Source organism: Silurus meridionalis, chromosome 15 (assembly GCF_014805685.1).
Source record: "Silurus meridionalis isolate SWU-2019-XX chromosome 15, ASM1480568v1, whole genome shotgun sequence".
In the NCBI taxonomy this organism is placed as follows: Eukaryota; Metazoa; Chordata; class Actinopteri; order Siluriformes; family Siluridae; genus Silurus; species Silurus meridionalis.
The window spans coordinates 3156310-3180933 of record NC_060898.1 but is presented as its reverse complement, the minus strand read 5'-3'; the positions used below and the strand labels follow the sequence as shown (position 1 = coordinate 3180933).

Below are 24624 nucleotides of genomic sequence, written 5' to 3'. Positions count from 1 at the left end.
CCAGGCTACAGTACATGGTTCATGAAAGACAGACAGAAAAAGAGACGGGTGGGGGGGAAAACCCCTTCTGGCTGTATGCACAGTCTGATCTTACCAAAGCTGTAACAGTGTTTCTCAGGCCTCTTCTACACACAGCTCTATTGTGTGCCCATTTAGGCCAAGCAACAATGCTGCTGTCCAGTCAGTGTTGAGATCAGAGGTTTTTTTATGAGTGCCTCATAGGAAAAAGACCTGTAGTCTGGCATTTCTAATGGAACGCAAAGACGTCACATAAACACACTTATATTGATATGCTCCATTTCCACCTGTTCTGTGTTAACGCTCTCATTGTACACATTTCCTAAGGGGACATGTAAATTTGCAGTGTGTGAAGTAAAGACCCCAAAGAATCTCAAGCTCTTTTATCCAGTTTGCCTGCCGCACAAAAACTTAAATATCTGTACAATTGTGTCGTATCGCTAACGTCATCGTAAGATCAAGAGTCGAACCATCATAACTCGGGGACTACCTGTATACGCAAATGTGCCCTCAAAGGTAAACTGGTCCATGTCATTGTACACAATTTCTAAGAGGATAACGCATGTTAATTGTAAAGTAAAGACAGCAATGAATCTCAAGCTCTTTTACCCAGTATGTATGCTGACAGTGTGCTGACTCCTGCATAGCCAATCCACCTCCAAGTCTGTATAGTCTTTGTGGTACAGCGTCCAGGATCCGTCCGTCGTCATGAAAAGTAGGGTCTAGCATGAACTAGAACGCAATAAAGTTCTGACATACAAATTGTCACACTAACCAGAGGCTTTATACAGGATAAATGGATACAATCAGAATAAACACTAATGACAGGACAGGGGTGGAGGCAGGAATTAAACAGAATCAAAAGCACATGACAGGAACTGAAAGACAGAACAACGTGTAAGCAGATTCATGACAACAGCGTTATTTTTTTTTGAGGTGGAAGAAAACCAGAGTAAATCCACATGGACATGTAAAGCTCCAACAAACAGTAACAAAAATTCAAAATCATTCAACAAAAAGTAGGATGAAACCAGAGAGTTAGCTACCCGCACATGCTACCCGCGCTGTGCCACCGTGGCATTTAACATTAGTGCAACTGAACACTGGTCATCTGTATGTTTCAGGCTTGTTATTTAGATATGGTGTCCCTCAAGAATAATTACATCCATAGACCTTTAACCTTTTCATCTGGGTTGTATAATGCATCTTACAAAGTAATTGGAGCCATATATAATTGGGCCATACGACCAGTTTACAGATGAGGGTACGTTTGCCTACATTTACCTTGTGTTGAATATACAGCTAGTCCCCTACTTACGATGAAGATGCGTTTTGATGACCCCATCGTAACTTGAAAACATTGTAAGTCAAGACATGGCCTAGCCTACCCAGGAGTCCTAAAGAATGGTGATCAGTATGTGGTAGTATACTGTAATTTTGTAACTAATTTGAGAAATTTTAGTACATAATTTAGCAAAACAGAGCAATTTACAGTAATTAAATGATGTATAAACTTTACAATATATGTATGTGGTAGTGGACGCTTGGACATGCGCAGGTTCACGAGTTAAAGGCGGAGACCGATGAAACAAAGGTACGAAGAACACCTGTAGCTGTTAAGACTAATCGGTGCACTTTGTTTCAGTGTCCGACAATGACGATAAAAAGGAGAGCTAAAATTGGGCTTTGGAAAACCAAAAATGCTCACAAGGCGGGAGATGCGTACATCCTGGCAGCATGCCAACATAACGTTTGGTTGCTGCACAAAAAATGTAAATATTTTTACAATTTTGTCGTATCGTTATCGTTATCGTCATCGTAAGATCGAAAAATCGTAATTCGAACCATCATAACTCGGGAACTACCTTTACGCACAAAGGTACACTCAAGGGTAAACTTGGTAAATTTGTTGTTTCATTTGTTTTTTGACTACTAAGGTGTTGGGAAAAACTTGAAAAAACTTGAACATTTGGCAACGTACTGTACACTGTTGTCAGCAGATTCTGACTATTTAAACTAATGTGTCAACAAAACACTCCTACATACATTCCTGCAAAAACCAGCCAACCAAAATGCAAACAACCTTTGAGAACTATAAACCTACATTCCGACAAAAGTTACATCTATGTGTGGCCTCTTGATATATTGCGAGCTCTTGTAATGTAAATTGATGCACACAATCAATTACTAGCATTCAAAAACACCCAGACTCACAAAAGGCCCGTTGTTCAGATGGCTACAGGTGGCATCCCACCTGCAGACCAATGCTTTACTTCTCAGTCAATGAAAACATCGGTACAAAGTAACCCGCATTTGACAAAGAAAAACAAAAGTGAGTCTCAGGTGTAACGGAGGAAGATAAGGTTAGCAATGTGCATTATCCATTGACGGGGTTGACAAGAGGCCCTCATGACTCTTAATACACTCCATTACTAGCCAAAAAGAGTCAGTGACAACTGAAAGTGCCTAAACATGAGGCTGTACAGAGCAGTCCCATGACAAGTGCAATGTTCCATTAACTGATGCTAAATTATCAACAAATGTTTACATGTACAGTATTTATCATTATATAGACCATTTATTTTTGCTATCTCACCTTTATCTCGGTGGACTTTATTGTGTTGTATTGTGTTATGTTGTTATGTGCACTAGTCAGTTTTTTCCTAGTTACTTTTGTGTTTTCGCTGTTATTTTATATTGTCTCATGTAGCACCTTGGTCCTGGGTTGTACTATATATGGTTGAAATGGCAATAAAAGTCATTAGATTTGACTTGCTAACTGGGTCAATCAGTGTATTTAATCCTAGCAGACTGGAAATGACACAATCCAGGATTTGACACTAGACAAAGTCGTTTTTCTCTAATTTGTTATCGTTGTTATCTATTGTAACAAACGCAAGAGTTGTACAACATATTGGAAGCATATCAGTAAAAACATTTAAATTGTACAACAATTTATCAAACATGTCATTGTTGCTATTGTGACATTTTCCGGATAAAGATTTCAGAAGTTTATTTAACATTTAGGGATGGAGTCTCCAGTTTTGGTGTTTCGTAGCCAAGGGTTAGTCTTTAGGAGAACTGGCTTTATTTCTTGGTAACACTAATAAAGGAGGTGCTGGTGAAAGAACTCTGCTGTAACATCAATAACAACTGGAACCAACTTTTGTTTTATAGACTCTAAATGAATAAAAGGTATGATGTGCATTTACAGTTTTATCTCAGGACACTACTAGCATCAGGGCTGGATAAATCACTAACCTGGATGTTTAGGACATGCAGATTCTATAAAATGGAAATTTGTTGTTTTAGCTGTCAGTTAACCAGAGAATCAAACCCTGATTCATTTGGCTTTATCTAGTAAAGAATGTTTCTCTACACATACATTGTTGTTTTTTTTTTAACAAATATAACTTTAATAATATTGATATCGTTTGACTGAGCAAAATGTTAAATTGATTAGCGATGGCTGCATTTATTACCCAATGTTACAATGCTAATGCTTTCTAGCAACCATAGACTGTTCTTTACATTTAACCATTTCTTTTTGTTAGCATGCGAAGTAAAACAAAAAAAAAATCTGAAACACTTTTCACTTGTCTTTTATCATTTGTGAGAGACACATGCATGTTCTTTACTAGTTGGAGATTTCAATCTTGTGATCCAGTTCATCCCAGAGCAGTTCGACTAGGATTTGGGAAGACATTAACACTGTTTGCTCGATAAAAAATGCTCATCGTCTTGTTGTATGATGAAGTTTGTTACAGTCACTCACAGTCCAGACGGAATTGCATGGTGTTTGGAAGGGGAATGGAATAGGAGCCATGTTGGTTCACTGCTGCACCATTAGGCTTCCACTGCTGTTTGGCTGTGGGGGGTGAGGCAGTCTGCTAACATCTTCTGTCCTGTTCTCTGTTTTACATAAGTTCTTCTGTTAGAAGTTGTGTCCAATTTAGACTCGTCAGTGAACAGAACTTTCCTACAGTCATTCACTGTTGCATTCTTGTGTGTTTTTGCCTTCTACCTGGAATGTTACATACAAACAAAAGCAACATGCATGTGTCTTCAAAATGATAATAGAGGTAATAGTGAGACTTTAAAACATATGCTTTCCAAACTAAAAAAAGTCATTTAGGAGATAGAAAACACATTCAGGATGTTTGTGATGCCTCGAAGTAAACCCTGGCTTCTGGGTGGAACATGTTTGTTGATTTGAACAAAACGACACTTGTTTATAGGAAAATGGATCCAGTGTAGTTCCGAAATGAAATTTCCAGAGAAACAAAACATGCGCCTGGGCAAGAACGTTCGAGCACTTGGGAATGCTTTATTTATAGGAACACATACAAAGGGTTAATTGATGGCTTGTTATTGGGCAAATGAAACATTTCTAAGAGGTTTATTCATTGTGTATGATTCTTTATTCGCAAATACCTCTATTGAAACATACACTATATGGACAAAAGTATTGGGATGCCTTTTCCAGCCACATGATCTTCAAGAACTTTGTTGGAGGCACCTAATTGTATTGGATGTCTTACTTTCACTTGAACTATTAGATCTAAACCTGTTGCAGCATTATGATGCATTTGTGCACATAGCCAGCTCCATGAAGATCTGCTTTACATGGGTTGGAGTGGAAGATCTCCTGCTATGAATGTCTGAACTCAACCCTAATGAACACCTTTGGGATGAATGTGAACACTGACTGCACCCCAGGCCTCCTCACGTCACCAATATCACTACCTGGCTTGACACTCCTGTGGCTGGATTAACACAATTCTCCAAAAAATCTAGTGGAACATCTTCCCAGAAGAGTGGAGTGTATTATAAGAGCAAATAGATACTAGAAAGAGATAAAGCATATATGAATCTTATGGTCAGGTGTCCACAAACTGTTGTCCATTTAGTGTATCTGTAGATCATCAAAAATGACTAATAATCGCTTATAATATAAAATAATAAGCTAAATTCAAATCATATTAGCGTTTCCATATTACATCTTAAGATTCTAACACTCCACTAAGCATTAAGTGACTGTAGCTTATTGTTTGAAAAGCTTTGTTCCATATTCTGAAGTCAAATTTCTTGTCAGTGGCTAGCAAATGGATTTGCACAGATGATAATAATGTAGTAGCTGCACCAGTAAATATCTATGAAGCATTAATAATTTACATCGCTCATATATCTCCATGATATAGTGTACAGGAGAGAGACAGAATTAAAGCTGATGTGTGTGTAGGTGTACAAAAGATAACCGTTACACTACTTTTCTGCATATTACAATATTCTCAGTGCAAACAAAGTTGTTTTTTTTCAAAATCTAGATTACATTTTGTAGAATGTTGCCATTTGCATAATGTACAATAATGGACTGAGCCTTTTTTGCAAAGACAGCGTCTGTAATCTAATGTGCTACTGCTTTATTCACTACAGGATAAACAGCATCATGTGAAATGGAAACAAAGCATTGCAGAGCTGAACATTTCTGTATATTTTTTCCACACTCACAGACAGACAGTGTATAACATTTCTTGAGTGTATAACATTTGCAATTTAGAAAAGATGCAGGCATGCATAAAGCTCTGACATTGTTTTTAAATACAATATAGAGACATATTCATGGAGCAAAAAATTAAAGGGATATATAGAGAGAGAGAGAGAGAGAGAGAGGCCTAAACCTACCTGTGGGCTTACACTGGGGCCATAGGCCATGCCGGGAGATGCCATGGAGTGCGGGCCCATGGGTGAGCTGATGACTGAGAAAGGAGAGCCGAGGCCGTTCATTGGCGAGCTGAGTGTGCTAATGGGAGAATGCAGGGATCCCGAGGCTCCGATGGATGTCGGGCTCAGAAGGGAAGGGTGCATGGGACGGTGGGATGTGGGAGAGCTCAGAGGAGATGAGATCATCTGACCCGATTCTGTGAAAGACAAAGAGTAAGAGATTAAGAAAAAGGAAATGTTTTTGCTCTGGTTTAAAGTAAGGTAAGATACAATCTGATACGATACGATATGATACGATCTGATACAATACGATACCAAACGATATGATACGATACAAAATGATACAATGTGATACGAAAAGGAGACGAGATCACCTGACCCAATTCTGTATTCTGGTAAGATACGATCTGATACAATACGATACGATACAATATGATACGAAAAGATCAACTTTTTCAATCTCAAAGGAAATTCTTTTGCCAGAGACTGCTTCAGATTACAAAAAATAGAATAAAAATGCAATAAAAAATTTATTCAAAATGTATAAAGGGTTTGTATTCAAAATACAAAAAGGTGCTAGGAACATATTGCACATGATATGGTTTTGGGTTGATGGTATTATTTTATCGTACACTGTGATTATTGTTAAATTGCACCACTCATGATACTGTGTATATGTTGCCAAGGATACTTAAAAGGGTAAAGGTACTTATGCTAAAACAAGAGACAGATATTAGCTACAGTGACACTCCTGACTGAGATGTCCACACATCTGAGTGAATGGAGAGATCGAATAGAGTGATATTTTATTTAGTTTTCATTCCAAGCAAAACGACACTGTATCAATAAAAATTATGTGCTCGAAAAATAAGTGCCAGATCATGTTTTTTTCAGTCTACAGTAGCTCAGGGCTACTGTTTATTCCCTCAGAGTATTACAGCACCGGAAATCACCATAACAAGATGATTAGGAAAGTCGCAGGACTTTCGCTGGACTCACTGCAGGGAATGAAACAAACAAACCATCAGCTATTGCATCGTACATGCACACTGCAAATTTAGCATATTTTTGAACACCTAATGTAACAATTTCTCCTTATACAGCTCCATCTTCCATATTTTTTCAAGCATATATATATTTTTTATCTGTTGTGAACTATTTCTGCAGTAGAGAGTATCGCCATTTTAATTAATCCTTTTAATATTAATGCTTCTTATACTTTGTGACATGATACTGTAATTTTATTTGTTAATTGAAAATCCCTTATTGAAAGATTGCTTTACTATTTTCTATTATATATTTATTATATATTTTTTGACTGACTTGTTTGGTCTTTGGTTCATTCCTGGCATGTTAAAGAGGCTGTTGTGTTGTTCGTTAATGCAGTGTTGAGGTGTACAATTTGATTTATATTTCAGGAAACAAAATTTCACAAATCAACTGTTTTTGGCTTTTCAATATGAGTTAAAAAACTCAAGTACTGTTCAGATCAGATACTCTAAGACTATTCAAGTCATATTGAAATTTGACTTCTAAATTCAGTTTTGCAGTAAGAAATCCATACTTTATAATTAAGTATAATTTACAGCTACTGTCATCCTTGCACAGGGTCCATGCTAATCTTTTCTGTATCGTTCCAATTGTTTAGTATATATATTGTTGTAGCAAGCACAATCATCTCCCCATCATGCTACCCTGTCCCCAGATTCTCATTACAAACAGCAACAGAGTGTCCCTCTAAAGTAAAACATATGTGACCTTTTCTACCAACGAGTGAGCTTTACAAAGAGACAGGAAGACACATTTGAAGAGGACAAGAGGATAAGAAGTGCAGAGCCATTATCTATGGTGTTAAGGCCCCAAACTTTTGCTCTTCAACCCACTTGTTTTTGTCACCACTGTTGGTCTTGTTTTCATTGAACTTAAGAACTGCAAGTGAGGCCACTGATTTATCTCCTTAGTGAATACCCAAGACTCTGTGCCTTAATACATGCTCGACTATGCCACATGCTAATTAAACACCTACACGAGCCACCTTGAGGACACACGCTATACTTCGGCTTCAGTCGAGCCAAAATTCATTCGTCTACCAGAACTACAGAAGACAAATAAACATTCTTTCCAAACGCTGTTGTGCAACATCCTCACAGGACCATAAACAGGTAAATATGAACCGTGAGCATGTACCGATCAACGAGCTGACAGTCGAGAACAACAACATGTTCAGTCGACAGTGCTGTCCGGCAGCATCCCGTCCCCACAATGACTGACAACATATCTCAGGGCCGCTGATCAATTTCAGGCCAAAGGCACAAATTAAACGATGAAAAAGAAGACAGGATGCTGTGCTACTCATCTAACACTTCCACTACATCACTTTCTCCAAACACCTCCAAATCATCACTATCAGCACACAGTAAGGAAATGCCACACCCAAACCACATTGAAGAATGCCGATAAAATAAAGCGCCATCAACAACTGTCAATGTTGATGTTGGCAGAGATCACTCTTTTAAAATAGAAAATTCACACAAAAAACACTGAGCATGCCGCTTGAGCTTTTCTGACATGCCCCCAAAACATCCGGAGACACTTATACGCAATAAGATTTATAGGCGAAAGGAAAACGCCAGTGGGTGAAATGGGAAAGTGTGAGAAAAGGAGAATGCAGCCAAAAAGTGTGCTACTGTTAAATGTAAGTTTTAAGCCCTGATGAAAAGGCCTGAGTGCTATGATTTGGTTTGGTACACTGGAGTTACGTTGGAACCTTCTTCAGAAAAGAAACATCATATGATTGTGAGCAGTTCTGGAGAGGGTTTAAGACACCAAAAGAACCTGGAGATAACCACATTTAGTTCCTATTTGATGTTATAATGACCTCCACTCTTCTGGAAAGATGTTCCACTAGATTTTGGAATGTGCTTGTGGAGATTTGAGCTCATTCCGCCACAAGGCTTTGAGGTTAAGGTCAGAGCTCTATAGCAGGCCACTCAAGATTTTCCACTCAATCCCATGCACACTAGATCTTCATGGAGCTAGCTTTGTACACATTGTCATGCTGGAACAGGTTTGGGTCTCTAAGTTCAACTGAAGGGAATATTTTATGCTAGCGCATCAAAAGACATCCAATACAATTGTGTGCCTCCAACTTTGTGGTAACAGTTTGGGATAGAATCACATATGGCTGGAAAAGTCAGGGGTCCCAATGCTTTTGTCTGGATTCTATGAAGCATTTAATTAGATTTACATGCTGACTCATCATTATTTTTCTTCATTTTTCCCAAAAACGAACACGAAAATCTAAAGTTCTTTAAAAACGGTTTGTTTTTTTCCCTCAAATACGTTTATAACGGTATCCATAACAATGACTCTCCACAACATGGATCCAAAAAGCTCTAATTTTAATTACACATTTTGAGGTTTTCCTCAAATTCCAAAAGTCGATGCTGAACACCATCATCTTCCCAATCACAGAAAATCCCACACCACAAGTCTGCATCAGTATAAGTAAGTACGTCATATGATGTCTAACATAATGTAGCTGATGAGGAATCAGTGAGCAGTACAGAACATATAGCTCTTGGGGGGGACACAGTAAATGGTCTTCTCCTTGCCACCAGGGAAACAGTCTGTTTGTTGGGGTCAGTATTCTCCTGAGCCTGCTGTGTCACTCTTAGCAGAAACACAAGCTTGTTACTAATCTGCTCTAACATGGAATGATTAACACATGCAGATATGTTGGTATGTGCACAATTTCAATGCCATTTTGTCTGTATTGAATATTTCCAGGACTGGGGGTCTTGGTAGACCCAATGCCAACTTTATTCTTCTTTCATGGGTTCCTCAGCTTCGCTCTGGTTTGTCCTTTGTCCTGCTTAGTTCTGTGTTTCTACCAGGAATGTTTTAGATCTTTGGCAAATTTGGATGATTTGATTTTTATAGATTTTTTATAGACATTCAATGAGAGCAATCAGACCCTTGTTTCACCGCGTTACTGAGTAGAACAGCTTAAGCTTCTGTGCCCCGGGGCTGCTGTATTGCTGATTCTGTACTCTGACTTCAGCTTCTTAACATTACTGGGATATGTGAGGAAACAATTTCACTGTGCAGTACATGTGACTGTGTAGTCCATGATTGGAGATTTAGATGACATCATCATCATCAATGGCTGCCTTTTTATTAGTCCAATGTCTCAGATTGGTTCTCTATTTAGTATCATTTTAGGCATTTGGCAGACTGAAGGTTAAGAGTTAAGCAGTTGAGGTTTAAGGGGATGCTCAAAGGGTACCTGGTGGCAATGGGATTTGATCTCATAACCTTCCGATCAGAAGTCCACGGTCTTACCCACTAAGCAACTACATTCCTGTAACATCGCAGTCCATACGTTTGTAGTCAGTGATTAGAGAAATCAATGCCTACCCCTTCAAGGTGCAGATCTGAGAGATCTGTCAATCTGAGATAAAAAGACCAGAACTCCTTACAGGTGAACTCATAGATTAGCAGTTTAGCTTTTGCCAAATCAATGGCTACACCTTTAACAAGTGCAGATTTCTTCAATCCAGAAAAAACAGACCTACACCCTTAAAAGTGTCAGTGATATCGGTTCAATCTGAACAAAAGGCGTCAACAAGATCAGAGCTTCACCTCCTATTTTTTAACTTTCGCCAAATATTTTCCTCGCTGGCGGTTTTCCCGCGACCTGTTTGGCTGGGGAGCCGAAACGTGTTTTACAAGCTGTCTAAGAAAGCCCTGCAAGCTTCATCAGGAGCTTCTTACCTGGCCCAGGATGTGCTCCCTAGATCAGATAAGAGACGATAAAATAAGAAAGCACAAGCCTGGCAACACCACAAGGGTGGCAGTCCTCCAACTCGTGCGCTTGCCAGGGATGTGAGCATGGATGGCCTCAGAAGGGAAGAAGAAGAAGGTGGACTGGAACTAAAAACAGACCTTTGGTCACACACCTGACAGCGATGCGGAAAATTAAGCAGGATCGGGCTACAGTGTGAGCCAGGAGGTTACTGTAAACAACCTGGGGAAGTGTTTTTCTCTTCTAAAAACGTCTTCATTGAGGAAATGTGTTGATTTCACACTAGGCTCCGTGTGGGAGCAGTATAGGGGTATGGGAAAGGTTCCACAGACCACAGGGTCTGACTAACACTCTGCACACACACACACACACACACACACACACAAGATACACAATGATATATCAAAAAATGCAACAGGAAGTAAAAGAAGGGAGGGATTTGTGTGTGTATGTGTGTGTTAGTTACTCCCTGCATATCTTTCTGTCACCCACAGACCACACACACACACACACACACACACACACACACACACACACACACACACACACACACACACAGAGCCAATAAGCTGACTGCCAGACTAATGAATGTAAAAAACAAACTACTGGTGCTAGACTCTGTGTTTCATCCCAGACAGGTTGAAGATCGAGTGATGACAAGTTGCCGTTCGTTTCATCTTCCTCACCCGGTTGCATCACTCCCTGACAACAAAGCGGTCTCGCATTCCGGCAAACCACACATCAAGGTAAAAAAAAAAAAAAGCATCCAGCGATCTTAATAGCTTCCTGCATGCCTGAGATGTTCTCTTGGTCATGGGAGACGGAATCTGCAGAGGCACAAACCCCTCCGGAACATTAGTCTATCTTTCAGCGAGTCGTTACCGAGCGTCTAACGCCGAGGTGCTGAGGAGGTGCTGCCTCTCTAACATCTCAGATGAGGACAAAAGACACAAAAAAGCCCTTTAAGAGCCCTTAAGGAACATAAAAGTAACACAGGAGCGAAAGCCTGCGTGAGATGGAAAACAAGAACGGCAGTGTGTTACGCCTGTCAAGACTTATTTTCATGGGACTTTAAAAAGAAATTAATTCAAACCAAAAAAAAAAACTGGTTGTTTTTAGGTTCCAGGTTTTCAAGATCTCCAGTCCACTAATTTGTTCTATTTTCTTTCTAAAAAATTTAATTAGATGCACATTTTAAGTGGACACTAACCCAGAAACGAAAAAAAAAAAAAAATGACACTATGTGAAAGCACCAGCTCTTATACACGTCCCTGTTTAGAACTCAGATGTTTGCAAGATGAAGCGTTCAATCAGAAGCAGAATTTTTTAGTAAACAAGACTTTTCCAGCTATATGTGGTTCTGACCCCAAGCTGCTAGCAAAGTTGGAGGCGTGCAATTGTGTAAGACGTCTTTGGATGCGTTAGCATGAAAATTTCTATTCATTCGAGCCAGAAGATCCAAACCTGTCCCAGCATGACGATGTGCACAAAGCCGGCTCTATAAAGATATGCTTTATATGGGTTGGAGTGGAAGATCTCCTGCTATAGAGCTCGGACCTCAACCCTATTGAACACCTTTACGATAAACTGGAATGACACTCCAGATGTCACTTGTTCTCACTTACATCAGAATTTTACGGTCACGTGTCCACAAACTTTTGCCAATATTGTGTATATTAACACACGTATTCATGATCTGGTGGCATGTTAACGCAGAATTCCCTTACTGGGAATTTGGAGGAAACTGAAGACCCCAGAGGAAACCCACATGACCTAGGGGAGAACTCAGGATTGAATGTAAAAATGAAGTCGTCCATCTGAATAAAAAAAACGTACAAAAATCAGCCTTGTGTGTACCCGTGTGTCTGTTTTTGTGTTTCCTCTGCTTCACTTCATCCCCTGTAGCACTGCACTGTACCACTCGAGACGCGACTCGTGATCCGGAGCTCGTGCATTATGAATGTTACAGGCGTCCGAGGCCAGCACTGACGCCACCTGGGGGTCCATTACCACCTGCTCACTTTCACACCTCCCTCAGTCTCTATGGAGTAGCAGTGAGGAGCACACATTGTGTCCTCATTAAAGCATTTCCAGAACAAAGGAATGCCACGTTCTTTTTATATAATTATCCCTTTACAGTTTACACACGATATACGCAGTCTCAGAAAAAAACAACATGCAAATGGACAAAAAAGTTGCTCAACATTACAGCAGGTCCAAGAAAAAAAAAGCCAGTCACTGTACGTCTCTCCTCACAGCACCATGAACAAGAATACATTTTTCCAAAGCTGGACGCTTACTACCAAACGCTCAATCTGAGGCTCGGTGAAAACACACTGGTGTGGCTGCGCATTTGTGAAAAAGGTACACAATGCGTCATTCACAAAGCTGTCTGGTGCTAGCTGGTGTGCTACTGGAGCTCAGAATGGTGCAGCGAGGTGAACCGTTAGCAACCGTTAGCATTTCCTAAAGACCTTCCAAGTGGGCAAGCTACTTCAGAACCTAAAAGTGGCAAAGGGGAGCAATACTCTGTGTGTGTGTTTGTGTGAAGAAAATTTGCTTAAATGTGATGATGAGTGACCAGGGAGTGAAACAAACATCCTGCACAGACCTCATGCTGCGTATAAGGGGACAGACCTCTTGTCCAAAATGATGCGCACGCACACACACACACACACACACACACACACACACTCTTCATTGGACATTTACCACATGGCCATCATTAAGTGGCGGTGTTTATTGTGGTGCAGCAAATCTGAACAATTAGCGCAAAAAAAAAAAAAAAAACCAGAGCGCTGAGGAAAACACGTGTGAATATGAGACTGGAGATAAGTGTGTAGCAGGAGAAAATTACGCACACACAAATGTGTTTGTATGAGACAGCATCTGTGGTATTAATCAGCCCTTTGCTGCGTGTGTTTGTATAAACAAGCTAATCCGGTGCACACTGTTAAGGCACGGAGAGTAAATAGTCCTGGCTGATGTGTTTACTCGAACTCGGGAAACGATTGCACAGAAGAGGCAATGATGAGGACGTATAAAGAGCCCTGTATTCGAGAGGACGCAAGATGCGAGACTTGGCTTCTGCAGAATTTGAGTCGAGTGCTCCGTCCAAGAACCTTTAGAGGAACCTGATGGACACTGGTATTCATCCCTGTCCTCAATTTAAAAATAAAAAACACACACATTTCTCATCTGTTCTTTGGACTAATTAAGATATCTGACTGGAAGGACTGAGGAGGAAATCTAAGCAGAAAAAAGGACACACACACACACACACACACACACACACACACACACAGTCATTAAGAGGCACGGCTAAATAGTGCAGTGTGGAATGGCTCGCATCAGATGGCAAAGATTTGGGAGGCCGGTTGAGGGAATAATAGTGGCTCCTTAATAGTGTGCATCAGCAGGCGGGCCGAGACGAGATGCAAGCTGACAGCGGAACCGCAACTGCAACGTGAGCCCAAATAAAGAGATCCCTCTGTCTCGGCGTGAGCCCACTTGAAGAGCTATCAGGCCTCCAGCCACAACAAGAGGAAAAAAACTTTAATGAGGGATAAGTGTTTGGGCAAGATAAAACACCAGGAATTGGCCACCCAAGACTCTATTCTATGTAGGTGGTGAATCACAGGGCATTGGTTAGCAGCAACTGAACTCTTGCGTGTTGTTTATTGAGCTACATAAAGATCCCGTTTGCGAAAAAGGAACGATGAAGGAGATGCAGTTGGCCGACAAGTTGGCGCGATAAGCTCCAGATTACATGTGCTATCGCTCCCTTTCCTCTGATATGGCCTAATTGTCCTTATCGACGTCAAGGCGATACGAGCGCTCGCCTGAGCCAAAACATACACAGACGCACACAAAACGAGGTATCCTATGAGCTCGGGCTTCAACGAGCCACATAATAGCAGTGAGTGATGTTAAGGCTTTTTGTCGTACAATTAATTTCCCTTTCCTGCACTTCTGACTTTGGCTCACTTTAATGTTGTCCTGGAGGGCGGCCAGCCGATGGAGGACCTTCTGTAACGAGGCTTTGATGTAATACACTGACTGCTCATTTCATTAGTCACATTTTGGGGGGAGAAATTACCGTTTTACTTGGTGAATGAAAAAAAAACCAAGGTTTTTGTTGGCCTACTAGTTGTAAATCTGCCAGGCATGTGATGCCTCACAAGTGCTCCTGATAACATCTTCGGCGCTGGCACACGACCCTTCCTGCTATCTAATCTGTTATACTGTTGAAGAAAATAAATCGAGCTTGCGAAGACACATGCATGTGGCAGACCTGCATGACGTGACCTGCAGACGCGCGTGAATCATGCATGATCTTTTCACCAAAACGAGCCGATTTCTCGCTGCTTCCCTGCTGCTGTCTCAGCACGCTGGATGTAATCTCAGGCTCGTTTTTACATCTAAAGAAACCAGGATGTGTGAGTGAGAACACGTCAGGGATGAACACCCTACTGCTCTGACTGACAATACCAACTTGATTACAGCCGCGACTCGATATGACATGGGATGTAATTAGAGGCGGCAACCTGGGGAGCCGTCCCCCGAGAAACATCCGCACCTAGCAGCGCTACGTGAAGCTAATGCGGTGCCAACACACTGAGTCAACCTGTTTGAAGTCCACACGAGAGTGCGGCATTAGCATTCGTTTTCTCTGCTAAACCCCAATCCCTGGTGTATAAAGCTGGAGGGGACGAGCTGAATTTTACAGTGATGAGAGACGTCAGGATAGAGCTGTGTGTCTGCATATTATATGTGTCTCCTAGTAGACGAGGCAATAGGACATTCTGGCTCCGTGCTTATATTCCTCTTATAGAAGATTCTCCAAAACTTAACACCAACACGAGATGTACAGTTTACAGCAATAGTGCAATTTAAAGAGGCTAATTTATACACACACACACACACACACACACACACACACACACACACACACACACACACACACACACACACACACTCTATCTAAGATAGGCGAAATATGTTGTTACTGCTTAAGTAGATTGAGAAGGCTGATGTAATTAGTATCCTAAACATCACAAACACTGGCTGATCCTACAGGTTCTCAATTTTATCAGATTCCCCCCAAAACATGTCCTCAGGGTTGTGTGTGTGTGTGTGTGTGTGTGTGGAGCCCTGCAATGGACTAGTGTCCCATCCTTGTCTCATAGAATGTATTATTTTCTAAAGTATTTCGATTTGGGGAGACTTTTACTTTTACTTCACTACATTTTAGAGTCAAATATCGTGCATTTTTCAATTCATTTTGCGAAATCAGTCGTTCCATTTTATTTATGAGCAGATAAAAACGCGACCAAACACGCATTAAACCACCAATCACAGTAGAGCGTGCCCTGTGTTGTGAACTTGCCGATTGGTGGTCTCAGCCTAGCACGAACATACCCTTCAGCGTCAGTTCAACAGCAAGCAGAACATTTACAGAGGAATAAATGAAGAAGAAATTCTTCTCCACAACACACGTGATCTCACTTGGGCGATTTTTTTTTAGTAGTTGAAAAGAAGGTTTTGGGCTCATGATCATTTTAATAGAAATCAATCAGTGTTTGAGTCATTAATATCATTCTATTAATAGATCAGTGTGCTGAGAGTCACATTCGAGTTAATTAAGCAAAGAGTCTTGTGACAAAATTTACAATAGAACATTACAGCTGTAATAAATCATAGTACTTTGGATACTTTTAAGGGCGAATACGTTTGTACTTTTACTTTTAAGTTGAAAGGGACACTTTTACTTTTACTGGAGTCACATTTTACCGAGTGCATCTCTACTTTAACTCAAGTAACTCAAGTGGGCCTCATTTATAGGTCATAAGTAGAGTCTGGTGGTCTGATGCTTGGTTTTTGCACGTCTCAAAACTGACAGACACACAAACCCACACTATGCACATTCAGTTCAAACGTGAAGAAATGAGGGCAGATGTGTAGTCGCTGTATGGACAGTATGGAAGAGGCTGCTGTGGATCCAACACAACAAACATGATTCGTTCTGACAATTATCGCACCGCCAGCGCGATGACGGCGCACTGGGGAATTTGTCACTTTCTGTTTAGGACGTGTGTGTGTGCGCATGTGTGGGGACTTGTTTGTATCCGCAGGCTATGAGTTATTTCTAGAAATTGTGTTTAGTGCGCCGTGATGCCAATTCCTCCATACTCATGTGCAACAGTATCTAAGTGAGACTTGTACACAGCACTGTTATACTTGGCTACGGGATCTATAATTCAGGTGCTAGTGTAAAAGAAGTACATTCCCTCTGAGCGAGTGAGTGAGGGAGAAAGAGAGAGAGAGAGAAAGAGAAAAAAAAAGAGTGAGAGTGTGTCCTTGGCTGTGTCCCAAAGCAGATGTCTCTTTCTTTTGCTCTTTCTCTCTTTCCATCATTTCGCATACACCCTTATAGGGCTGCTTTGGGGAGATAATATCACGGCCCATAAAACGTGTAATTCTTTTTTCTACACAGAGCCGGCGTACGTTTGCGTGTGATTTAGGACGACGTATCAGACCAGGCGAAACAACGGAACGGACGAAACGAAAGCTGGTTCTCGTTTAGAGTTTTTTAAGAAAAAAACTAGTATTTAAGCTCTTTAAGGAGAATTTATTAACCACATAACAAGCCTTTGAAATCACCCCCCAACTCTCAAACCCACCCATCCCTTTTCTGATTATTATTCTTTTGTTTTTTCAAGGACTTGGTAATGAAACGCAAATGGCTGGCTGTTTAAAAAAAAAAAAAAACTTCAGGGCGTCCAAGTAAAAAAAATAATAATAATAGAGCAGACTCCTGGGGCTGGACAGTGTACTGAAGGCAACTCTGGGAAACTATGTGTGTGTACGTGCAGCAGGAAGAGGTCTAGAGTGCCGAAAGGGATCGCGTGGACCTCGACAGGGGGCCAGCGCAATGGCTTATGTGTGCTGTTTGCATGCGTGTGTGCGTGTTTGTGTGTGTATGTGTGTGTGGTGTGCGTGTGCGTGTGCATGACGGGGAACTCATCATAGCTGTGATCCTCTCCCAGCGTCCCCCCTTTGGCACCCAACATGCAAACAACAACAACATGAAACCCAAGGGGTGCTTCCCCTTCCAAGACAAACAATCAGCATTAAAGAAGAGGGAGTGAATAATAACATCCACAACACACACACACACACACACACACACATACACACACACAGATGCATAAATTCCAGCAGGACCCCACAAGCAGGAGCTTGATGAAGTTCCATCAGAAGCTTGTTTAAACACGATGGAATGTTGCTATGAAGGATAAATCATCTGCAAACTCATACATATTCATTACAGACTGACATTAGTAGCTCCGACACCATCATCATCATCATCATCACCACCCACCTCATCACAACCGCCATCATCTACCATCATCATCATCACCCACCATCAGCATCATTATCATCATCATCAGTCACTGTGAACTCTCCAGGGTCCTCCATGCATGGAAGCAAATATGTATCTGTGAATTCTTCCTTTTCCAAAATACTTTGTCTCTGCATTTCTCTCTTTCCTCACTTTGTCTATCTCTGTCCCTCTTAGTCACCTCTCTCTTTCTCTCTCTCCTTCTTTCTCGCCCAGTTTCCAGCCCGATGCGGTTCTTCTCCAACTGCATCAGGGTTTTTTTTTTTAAGACTGAAGGTAAATCATGTGTCTTTTTCCCAAAATTTAAAAAATGTAATAGTAATAGTAAGATTTATTCTGACAGGATGTCAATATGCCTTGTTTCTCCTGCTGTAGATTATAAGGACATGGAGACGTTTAAAAAAGATACACCTTTAGACAAACCATGTCCGAATCCTTACTACATAACGCATGTCTTCTGTCCGTCCAATAACCATATTTCTGCAGTGATGGAAAGAACATGGACCACTCCATCACAGAAGTGCTGATGATGACAGGACGAGGACAAGGAGGACATACTGCAGCCAAGAGTGTGACACACTGGTGCAGTGAGACAGAGCTGAGTGCTGGAGAGTGAACATGTTCCTAAAAGCTTGGTCTGTCACGTCCAATTATGTTCCAGAGCCCAAGAGTGGGATTTCAGGTGTTTCAGAGCACCAAGGAAGATGGACAGGGTATGAGAGAGTTGTGTGTGTGTGTGTGTGTGTGTGTGTGTGTGTGTGAGAGAGAGAGAGAGAGAGGGGGGTTCGATTGATGGAGTTTAGGAACGGAAAAATAAAAGAGAACTACACATAAAATCATGAGGAAAATGAGAGTGACAGAAAGAGATATAGATAGAGTGAAAGAGAGACTGACAGACAGACAGACACAAAAAGATACACAGAGTGTGAGAGGGAAACAGAGAGAGAGAGACAAAGAGTGAGCGATACAAAGAGAGTAAAAAACAGTGAGACAGACAGTAAATAAAAGTGAGACAGTACGACCGAAACTAAGACAGACAGTAAATAAAGGTGAGACAGTGAGACAGACATTTGATAAAGGTGAGACAGAGAGACAGACAGTAAATTGAAATGAAACAGAAAGACAAAAAGTAAATTAAGAGGAGACAGTGAGACAGTGTGACAGACAGTAGATTAAAGTGAGACAAAGACAAAGACATTGTGATAGACAGTAAATTGAAATGAGACAGAGACACAAACAGTGAGACAGACAGTAAATTGAAATGAGACAGAGACACCGTGAGACAGACAGTAAATTGAAATGAGACAGAGACACAGACAGTGAGACAGACAGTAAATTGAAATGAGACAGAGACACCGTGAGACAGACAGTAAATTGAAATGAGACAGAGACACAGACAGTGAGACAGACAGTAAATTGAAATGAGACAGAGACACAGACAGTGAGACAGACAGTAAATTGAAATGAGACAGAGATATAGACAGTGAAACAGACAGTAAATTAAAATGAGACAGAGACACAGACAGTGAGACAGACAGTAAATTGAAATGAGACAGACACCGTGAGACAGACAGTAAATTGAAATGAGACAAAGACACAGACAGTAAATAAAAGTGAGACAGACAGTAAATTGAAATGAGACAGAGACACAGACAGTGAGACAGAGAGTAAATTGAAATAAGACAGAGACACAGACAGTGAGACAGACAGTAAATTGAAATGAGACAGAGACACAGACAGTGAGACAGACAGTAAATTGAAATGAGACAGAGACACAGACAGTGAGACAGACAGTAAATTGAAATGAGACAGAGACAAAGACAGTGAGACAGACAGTAAATTGAAATGAGACAGAGGGACAAATAGTAAATTCAAGAGAGACAGAAAGAGAGACAGCATGTTGCTACGAGTTCTGCAGCAGTAACAACCCCAGAGACAGAGGATACATTTCACTACAGGGCGAATACTTAGAAGAAGAATCCTTTAATTACACGATGGCAATAAAACGTCCTCAAGCGCTTTATTTCTTTTACACCACAACGATTTACATTTATATCCATTAGAATGACACACTGTACTTCTGCTCATAGTTTAACTCCAAACCGCAAAACTCTCTTTCAACGTCCAGCTTTTCCTCGGGCTGTTACAAAGTGCTGACACGCCGTCTATTACATGATATTTACAGAAAGCTTGTTTTTTATATATATCTGTTTATGTAGAGCGTCAGCCGTAAACAAGTCTGAGTTCATTGTTGCCACAGAAAAAAAACAACGTATTAGAGCTGCTGTTGAAAATGAAATCTGACCAATCAGAATTTTGCACACAATCGTGTATCAGTGAGATTATATTTTCTGGGACCCGTTTAGGCCGTGTTTTATTTGTGGCCTGTATGTGAGCGCAGGTTTGGTGGAACATGGAAACCAGATGAATGAGGTGTTAGGCCTGGCGCTGCAGAAGCAGGCTTATGATCTGTTCCTGGACGTTCTGGGGCAGACAGGATTCGGGCATGGCGTAACCCCGGGGATGGGGATGGTACCCACCTGAATGCCAGGCCTCACACATACAACAAGGCCATCCATCGCATTCGGCAAACACAGTGATTGCTGAGTCTCTTCTCTTACCGCTGGACGCACGCCAACACACACAACCAGCTAGGAGAACATTAAAGCTCGGCCTCGGCCAGGGTTTTTCCACAACGGTCATGAGGCCCTTTTTTTTTTTTTTCCTGCTCCGGCCTGCAGTACTGTGATTTATGTGGGAGAGAAAGAAAGGAGATCCTCCTGTTACATGCTCCATCATGTCAGCGATATGAAAGGTTTGCTTTTGTCTTACACAAACTAATATAAATAATATAAAATTGTGATGTCAGAAGTGCACAGGCGCTCGCGACAGTATACGATCATTAAAGGACATTCAAAAAAGACTGCAAACAGGGAATAAATGAGGAATTTGGATGTAAAAAAAAAATTATAAATACGTTCGGCCACTCACGTGTTCCATACGGTGTATTGAGAACTAATATACAGCCATGTTGCCATGGATGATGAAATATCTATATTTTTGCAAGGTAAACAAAAAAAACATTGGCCACACACACACACACACACACACACACACACACACACACACACACACACACACACAGCTGTCCTGGTCTGACTGCACATATGGACTCGATGAACCGACTACTGCTAAACCGCTGATCAGTCTTTTGCAAGCTGTCACGAAAATTTCCTAACACGTACAAACCACTTTCCCCTGGCTGAGCCTCAACGTTTCACTCCACAACACCCCCAACACACACACACACACACACACACACACACACACACACACACACACACACCACAACAATCAAAAATCAAACCTACTATTAAGTACTTCTTTTCTATCTTAATAAAATAGTAGTGTTTCTGACTACAGAGATCAGAATTCGATCGCAACTACGTCCGAAATCCATTCATAAAAAAGTCAAAAAGCAAAGACGACCTCCCAAACTGTTAAAAAAAACTCACTCTGGCACCCGCCGGAGCAGAGTAAACACCCCCGAGGTCGTCGTGTGACACGCTGCAGGAGGGACAGTTTCCCTTTTCAGACTGATCTGACACTAAACACCGGCTGATGTGGCCTAAATCAGCTTTATCGAGAAGTGAGAGTGGGGAGGGGGGGAGGTAAAGAGTGAGTACACACTGTAATCAATTACACCCTGAGAGCAGGGGATCGTCTCAGACGCTGAGCGATAGCCGGCTGGGGGATTGCGAAGGGCCATGGAGAGTTTAATCACCCATAACCTCAATTACAGAGCTACACTCAGACTCATAAAGCAGCAAAACAAGATCAAGTCCTGCTCCGAATTCCAGTAAAGCCTCTGCACAAACACACACACACACACACACACACACACACACACACACACACACACACACAAGCCAGGAGAAAGCAGTTAGGAAAACACAGATTCCACACTGGCATGCACTGTAAAACTAGCAACACCTTCATTTATGAAATTTGACACATTCAGGAAAAAGAAACGTAATATCTTTTACACCATTTCAGCAAACGACAGAATGACATTTCTTTCACACCTCAGTAATGACACGATTCCTTATCACGGCCTACAACAGGAGCAACCTTTAGTCCAAGATCAATAGGATTGCGCAGTAGCCCATGCTGGAACGCAAGATTTGAAATATTACAACGAAATGTATTCAAAAAAAGAAAGAAATAGACGTACTTTTTATCCACTTATAATTACTCATGTCTGACCTACGTTATAGAAGCTTTAAGAACATTCTCTCGCCCCGATCAAACCCACAAAGTCCCCTGTAATGACAATGGAGACTCCTTTAATAGATTCTTTGTAAATGTATTCTTGCACTAAATGTTCATATTTCCATATTATATACGTTTGTTATCTCTTAACAGTAGATCATTTTTTATTCCAGAGATGATAATGTGTACAAACAACACTTTCTGACCAATCACCATCAAGAATTCCAGTGTATAAACAAAGTCGTAAAGGTACCGAATTTGTACAAAGCTTTAAAAGAAATTAGACATTTTTAGACAAGTATCAGCATTTGTACTTTCTGTACAAAAACTGTAGGCGTGATGCCGAGTTGAGCTTTATATTATTTTCTTTACATTTTTTAAACTTTCTGACCAATCAGAATTGGCCATTCCGATGTATCAACAAAAAGGTAAAAGTTGTGGTTACCGAATTTGTACATAATCACATGCATTTTACTTGGATAATTATTAGTTTATGTGCTTTTGAACTGTAGGCCACGCCCCCTTCCTAAGTGTGATGCTGAGTTGAGCTTTATTTCATTTATTTATTTCATTTTTACACTTTCTGACCAATCAGAATAGACCATTCCGGTGTATAAACGAAGAGGTAAAGGTTATAGTAACCGAATTTGTACAAAATCACATGCATTTGTTCTTGGATAATTATCAGTATATGTACTTTTGAACTGTAGGCCACGCCCCCCTTCCTAAGTATGATGCTGAGTTGAGCTTTATTTTATTTATTTATTTACTTATTTATTTATATATATTTATTTACACTTTCTGACTAATCAGAATTGACCATTCCAATGTATAAACGAAGCGGTAAAGGTTATAGTTACCGAATTTGTACAAAATCCCATGCCTTTTTCTTGCATAAGCATCAGTATATGTACTTTTGAACTGTAGGCCACGCCCCCTGCCTGGGTGTGATGCTGAGTGAGTTGAGCTGAAGCTAATTATGTGCTAACTCTATTAGTGACTCAGATGCTACGCAATGGGAGTTATTTTGAGCTCCGTCACGTTTTTTTAAAATGTTTTTTTCCCGCTATTTTATAGATATCAGTGTGTGTGTGACGCGATGTCGGAAATCACGCCATGAAACGTGAAAGCTCAACACGTGAGAGCTCCCGGTGCACGAGCGAATTTCGATCACTCAGCATTTCAAGCCTTAAACACCCACAAGCAAGCAGGCTTTCCTCGATATCGAACACACCCTGTTTCGACATCACAGAAATATCCGGCGTGGTCTCAGGCGCTGATCTTAGGAGGGATTTACTCCTCTGGTCTTTATCAGTGCGTTCCCACACGCTCGAGAAACATCCGGAGTCGTCCTCCCATCCTTCCCACCTCATCCCTCCTTTCTGAAATACGACATGTGCACTGAAAATTGAGTGAGAAAAAAAAAAACAGACGAGACAGAGGTCACGGGTCACGACCTCCATCTGACCCTGAGCTTCTGCTTCACTGGAAAACATTTCAGTCACCACATGATCCAGCTTGCTGATTACACTCAGCGCTAAAGCTCCTCTAATGAGTCAAAGGCATACTGTACACACATTTACACACACATATGCTGTGAATCACATGCTCTCCTCACACGCCTACACACTTGGCCATATTTCCTCAGACTCCTTTCACACACACACACACACACACACACACACCCTTTTATTCAAACAAAAAACAGTGATACTTAATATGATGGATTGCCTGCCAGGAAAAAAACGAAAAAAGAATAACATCTTACTCTCCAAGAGCCAGTCACGCTACCTGTAGCTTTACAAATCATTTTTAATTGACATTACGACGGATTTTTGGGACAAATTGATTCGCGGAATAGGAAACAAATGTGGCATCGTAAAAAAAAAAAAAAGTCGGAATTGGGCCGCTGTGGGATTTTAAGAACATTCTTAGGAGAACGTAATTTTGGCTGAAGCGCTACATTTCATGGTATGTGAACTTTTTGGACTGCTTTTATCCGCCCTTTCCAACGTACACAAACGAGCTCACGGTTCCGTAAGATTGGCTCATTTTTCTGATTGACAGGAGTGTACGTAATAATTTTTCTCTACAAGCACACTGTCTTAATGTCATCAAACTTGCTACAGATCCCTCTAGATGAGCCGTTATTCTGGAAACGATGACGTATCACAACAAGCGCGTTCTTTTACATAACGTCACCGCCCACTTTCTTTTTATAATATGAATGATCTTTATCGATGCTGCGTGATTTCCAAAATAAATAAGCGTAATAGGTTACCAGATGTTTTAAAGAGCATTGCATAATAAGAGGGATGATGACATGAAAAATGACATCATAACTGACACCAATTATTCTGTTCAAAAGTTATTACCCCCAACCAACACTTCCTCGTAT

General features: G+C 40.9%; 1 protein-coding gene and 1 non-coding gene across 5 annotated transcripts in view; both read right to left on the bottom strand.

The window, feature by feature from the left end:
• rxraa (retinoid X receptor, alpha a) overlaps window positions 1-24624 on the bottom strand; it is a 104749-nt gene that overhangs the window by 36418 nt on the left and 43707 nt on the right. For 2 of the 4 annotated variants that reach the window (XM_046867365.1, XM_046867366.1), the window contains exons 3-4: window positions 5704-5939; window positions 628-750 (exon numbers count right to left, since the gene is read on the bottom strand). In XM_046867365.1, the coding sequence (XP_046723321.1) occupies window positions 628-750; window positions 5704-5939 (359 nt within the window). The remainder of the gene's footprint in view (window positions 1-627; window positions 751-5703; window positions 5940-24624) is intronic. The other 2 variants (XM_046867367.1, XM_046867368.1) reach the window with 1 other exon arrangement.
• LOC124398511 lies at window positions 7309-7416 on the bottom strand. The gene has a single exon (XR_006928070.1). It is a non-coding gene; the product is annotated as a U6 spliceosomal RNA (small nuclear RNA).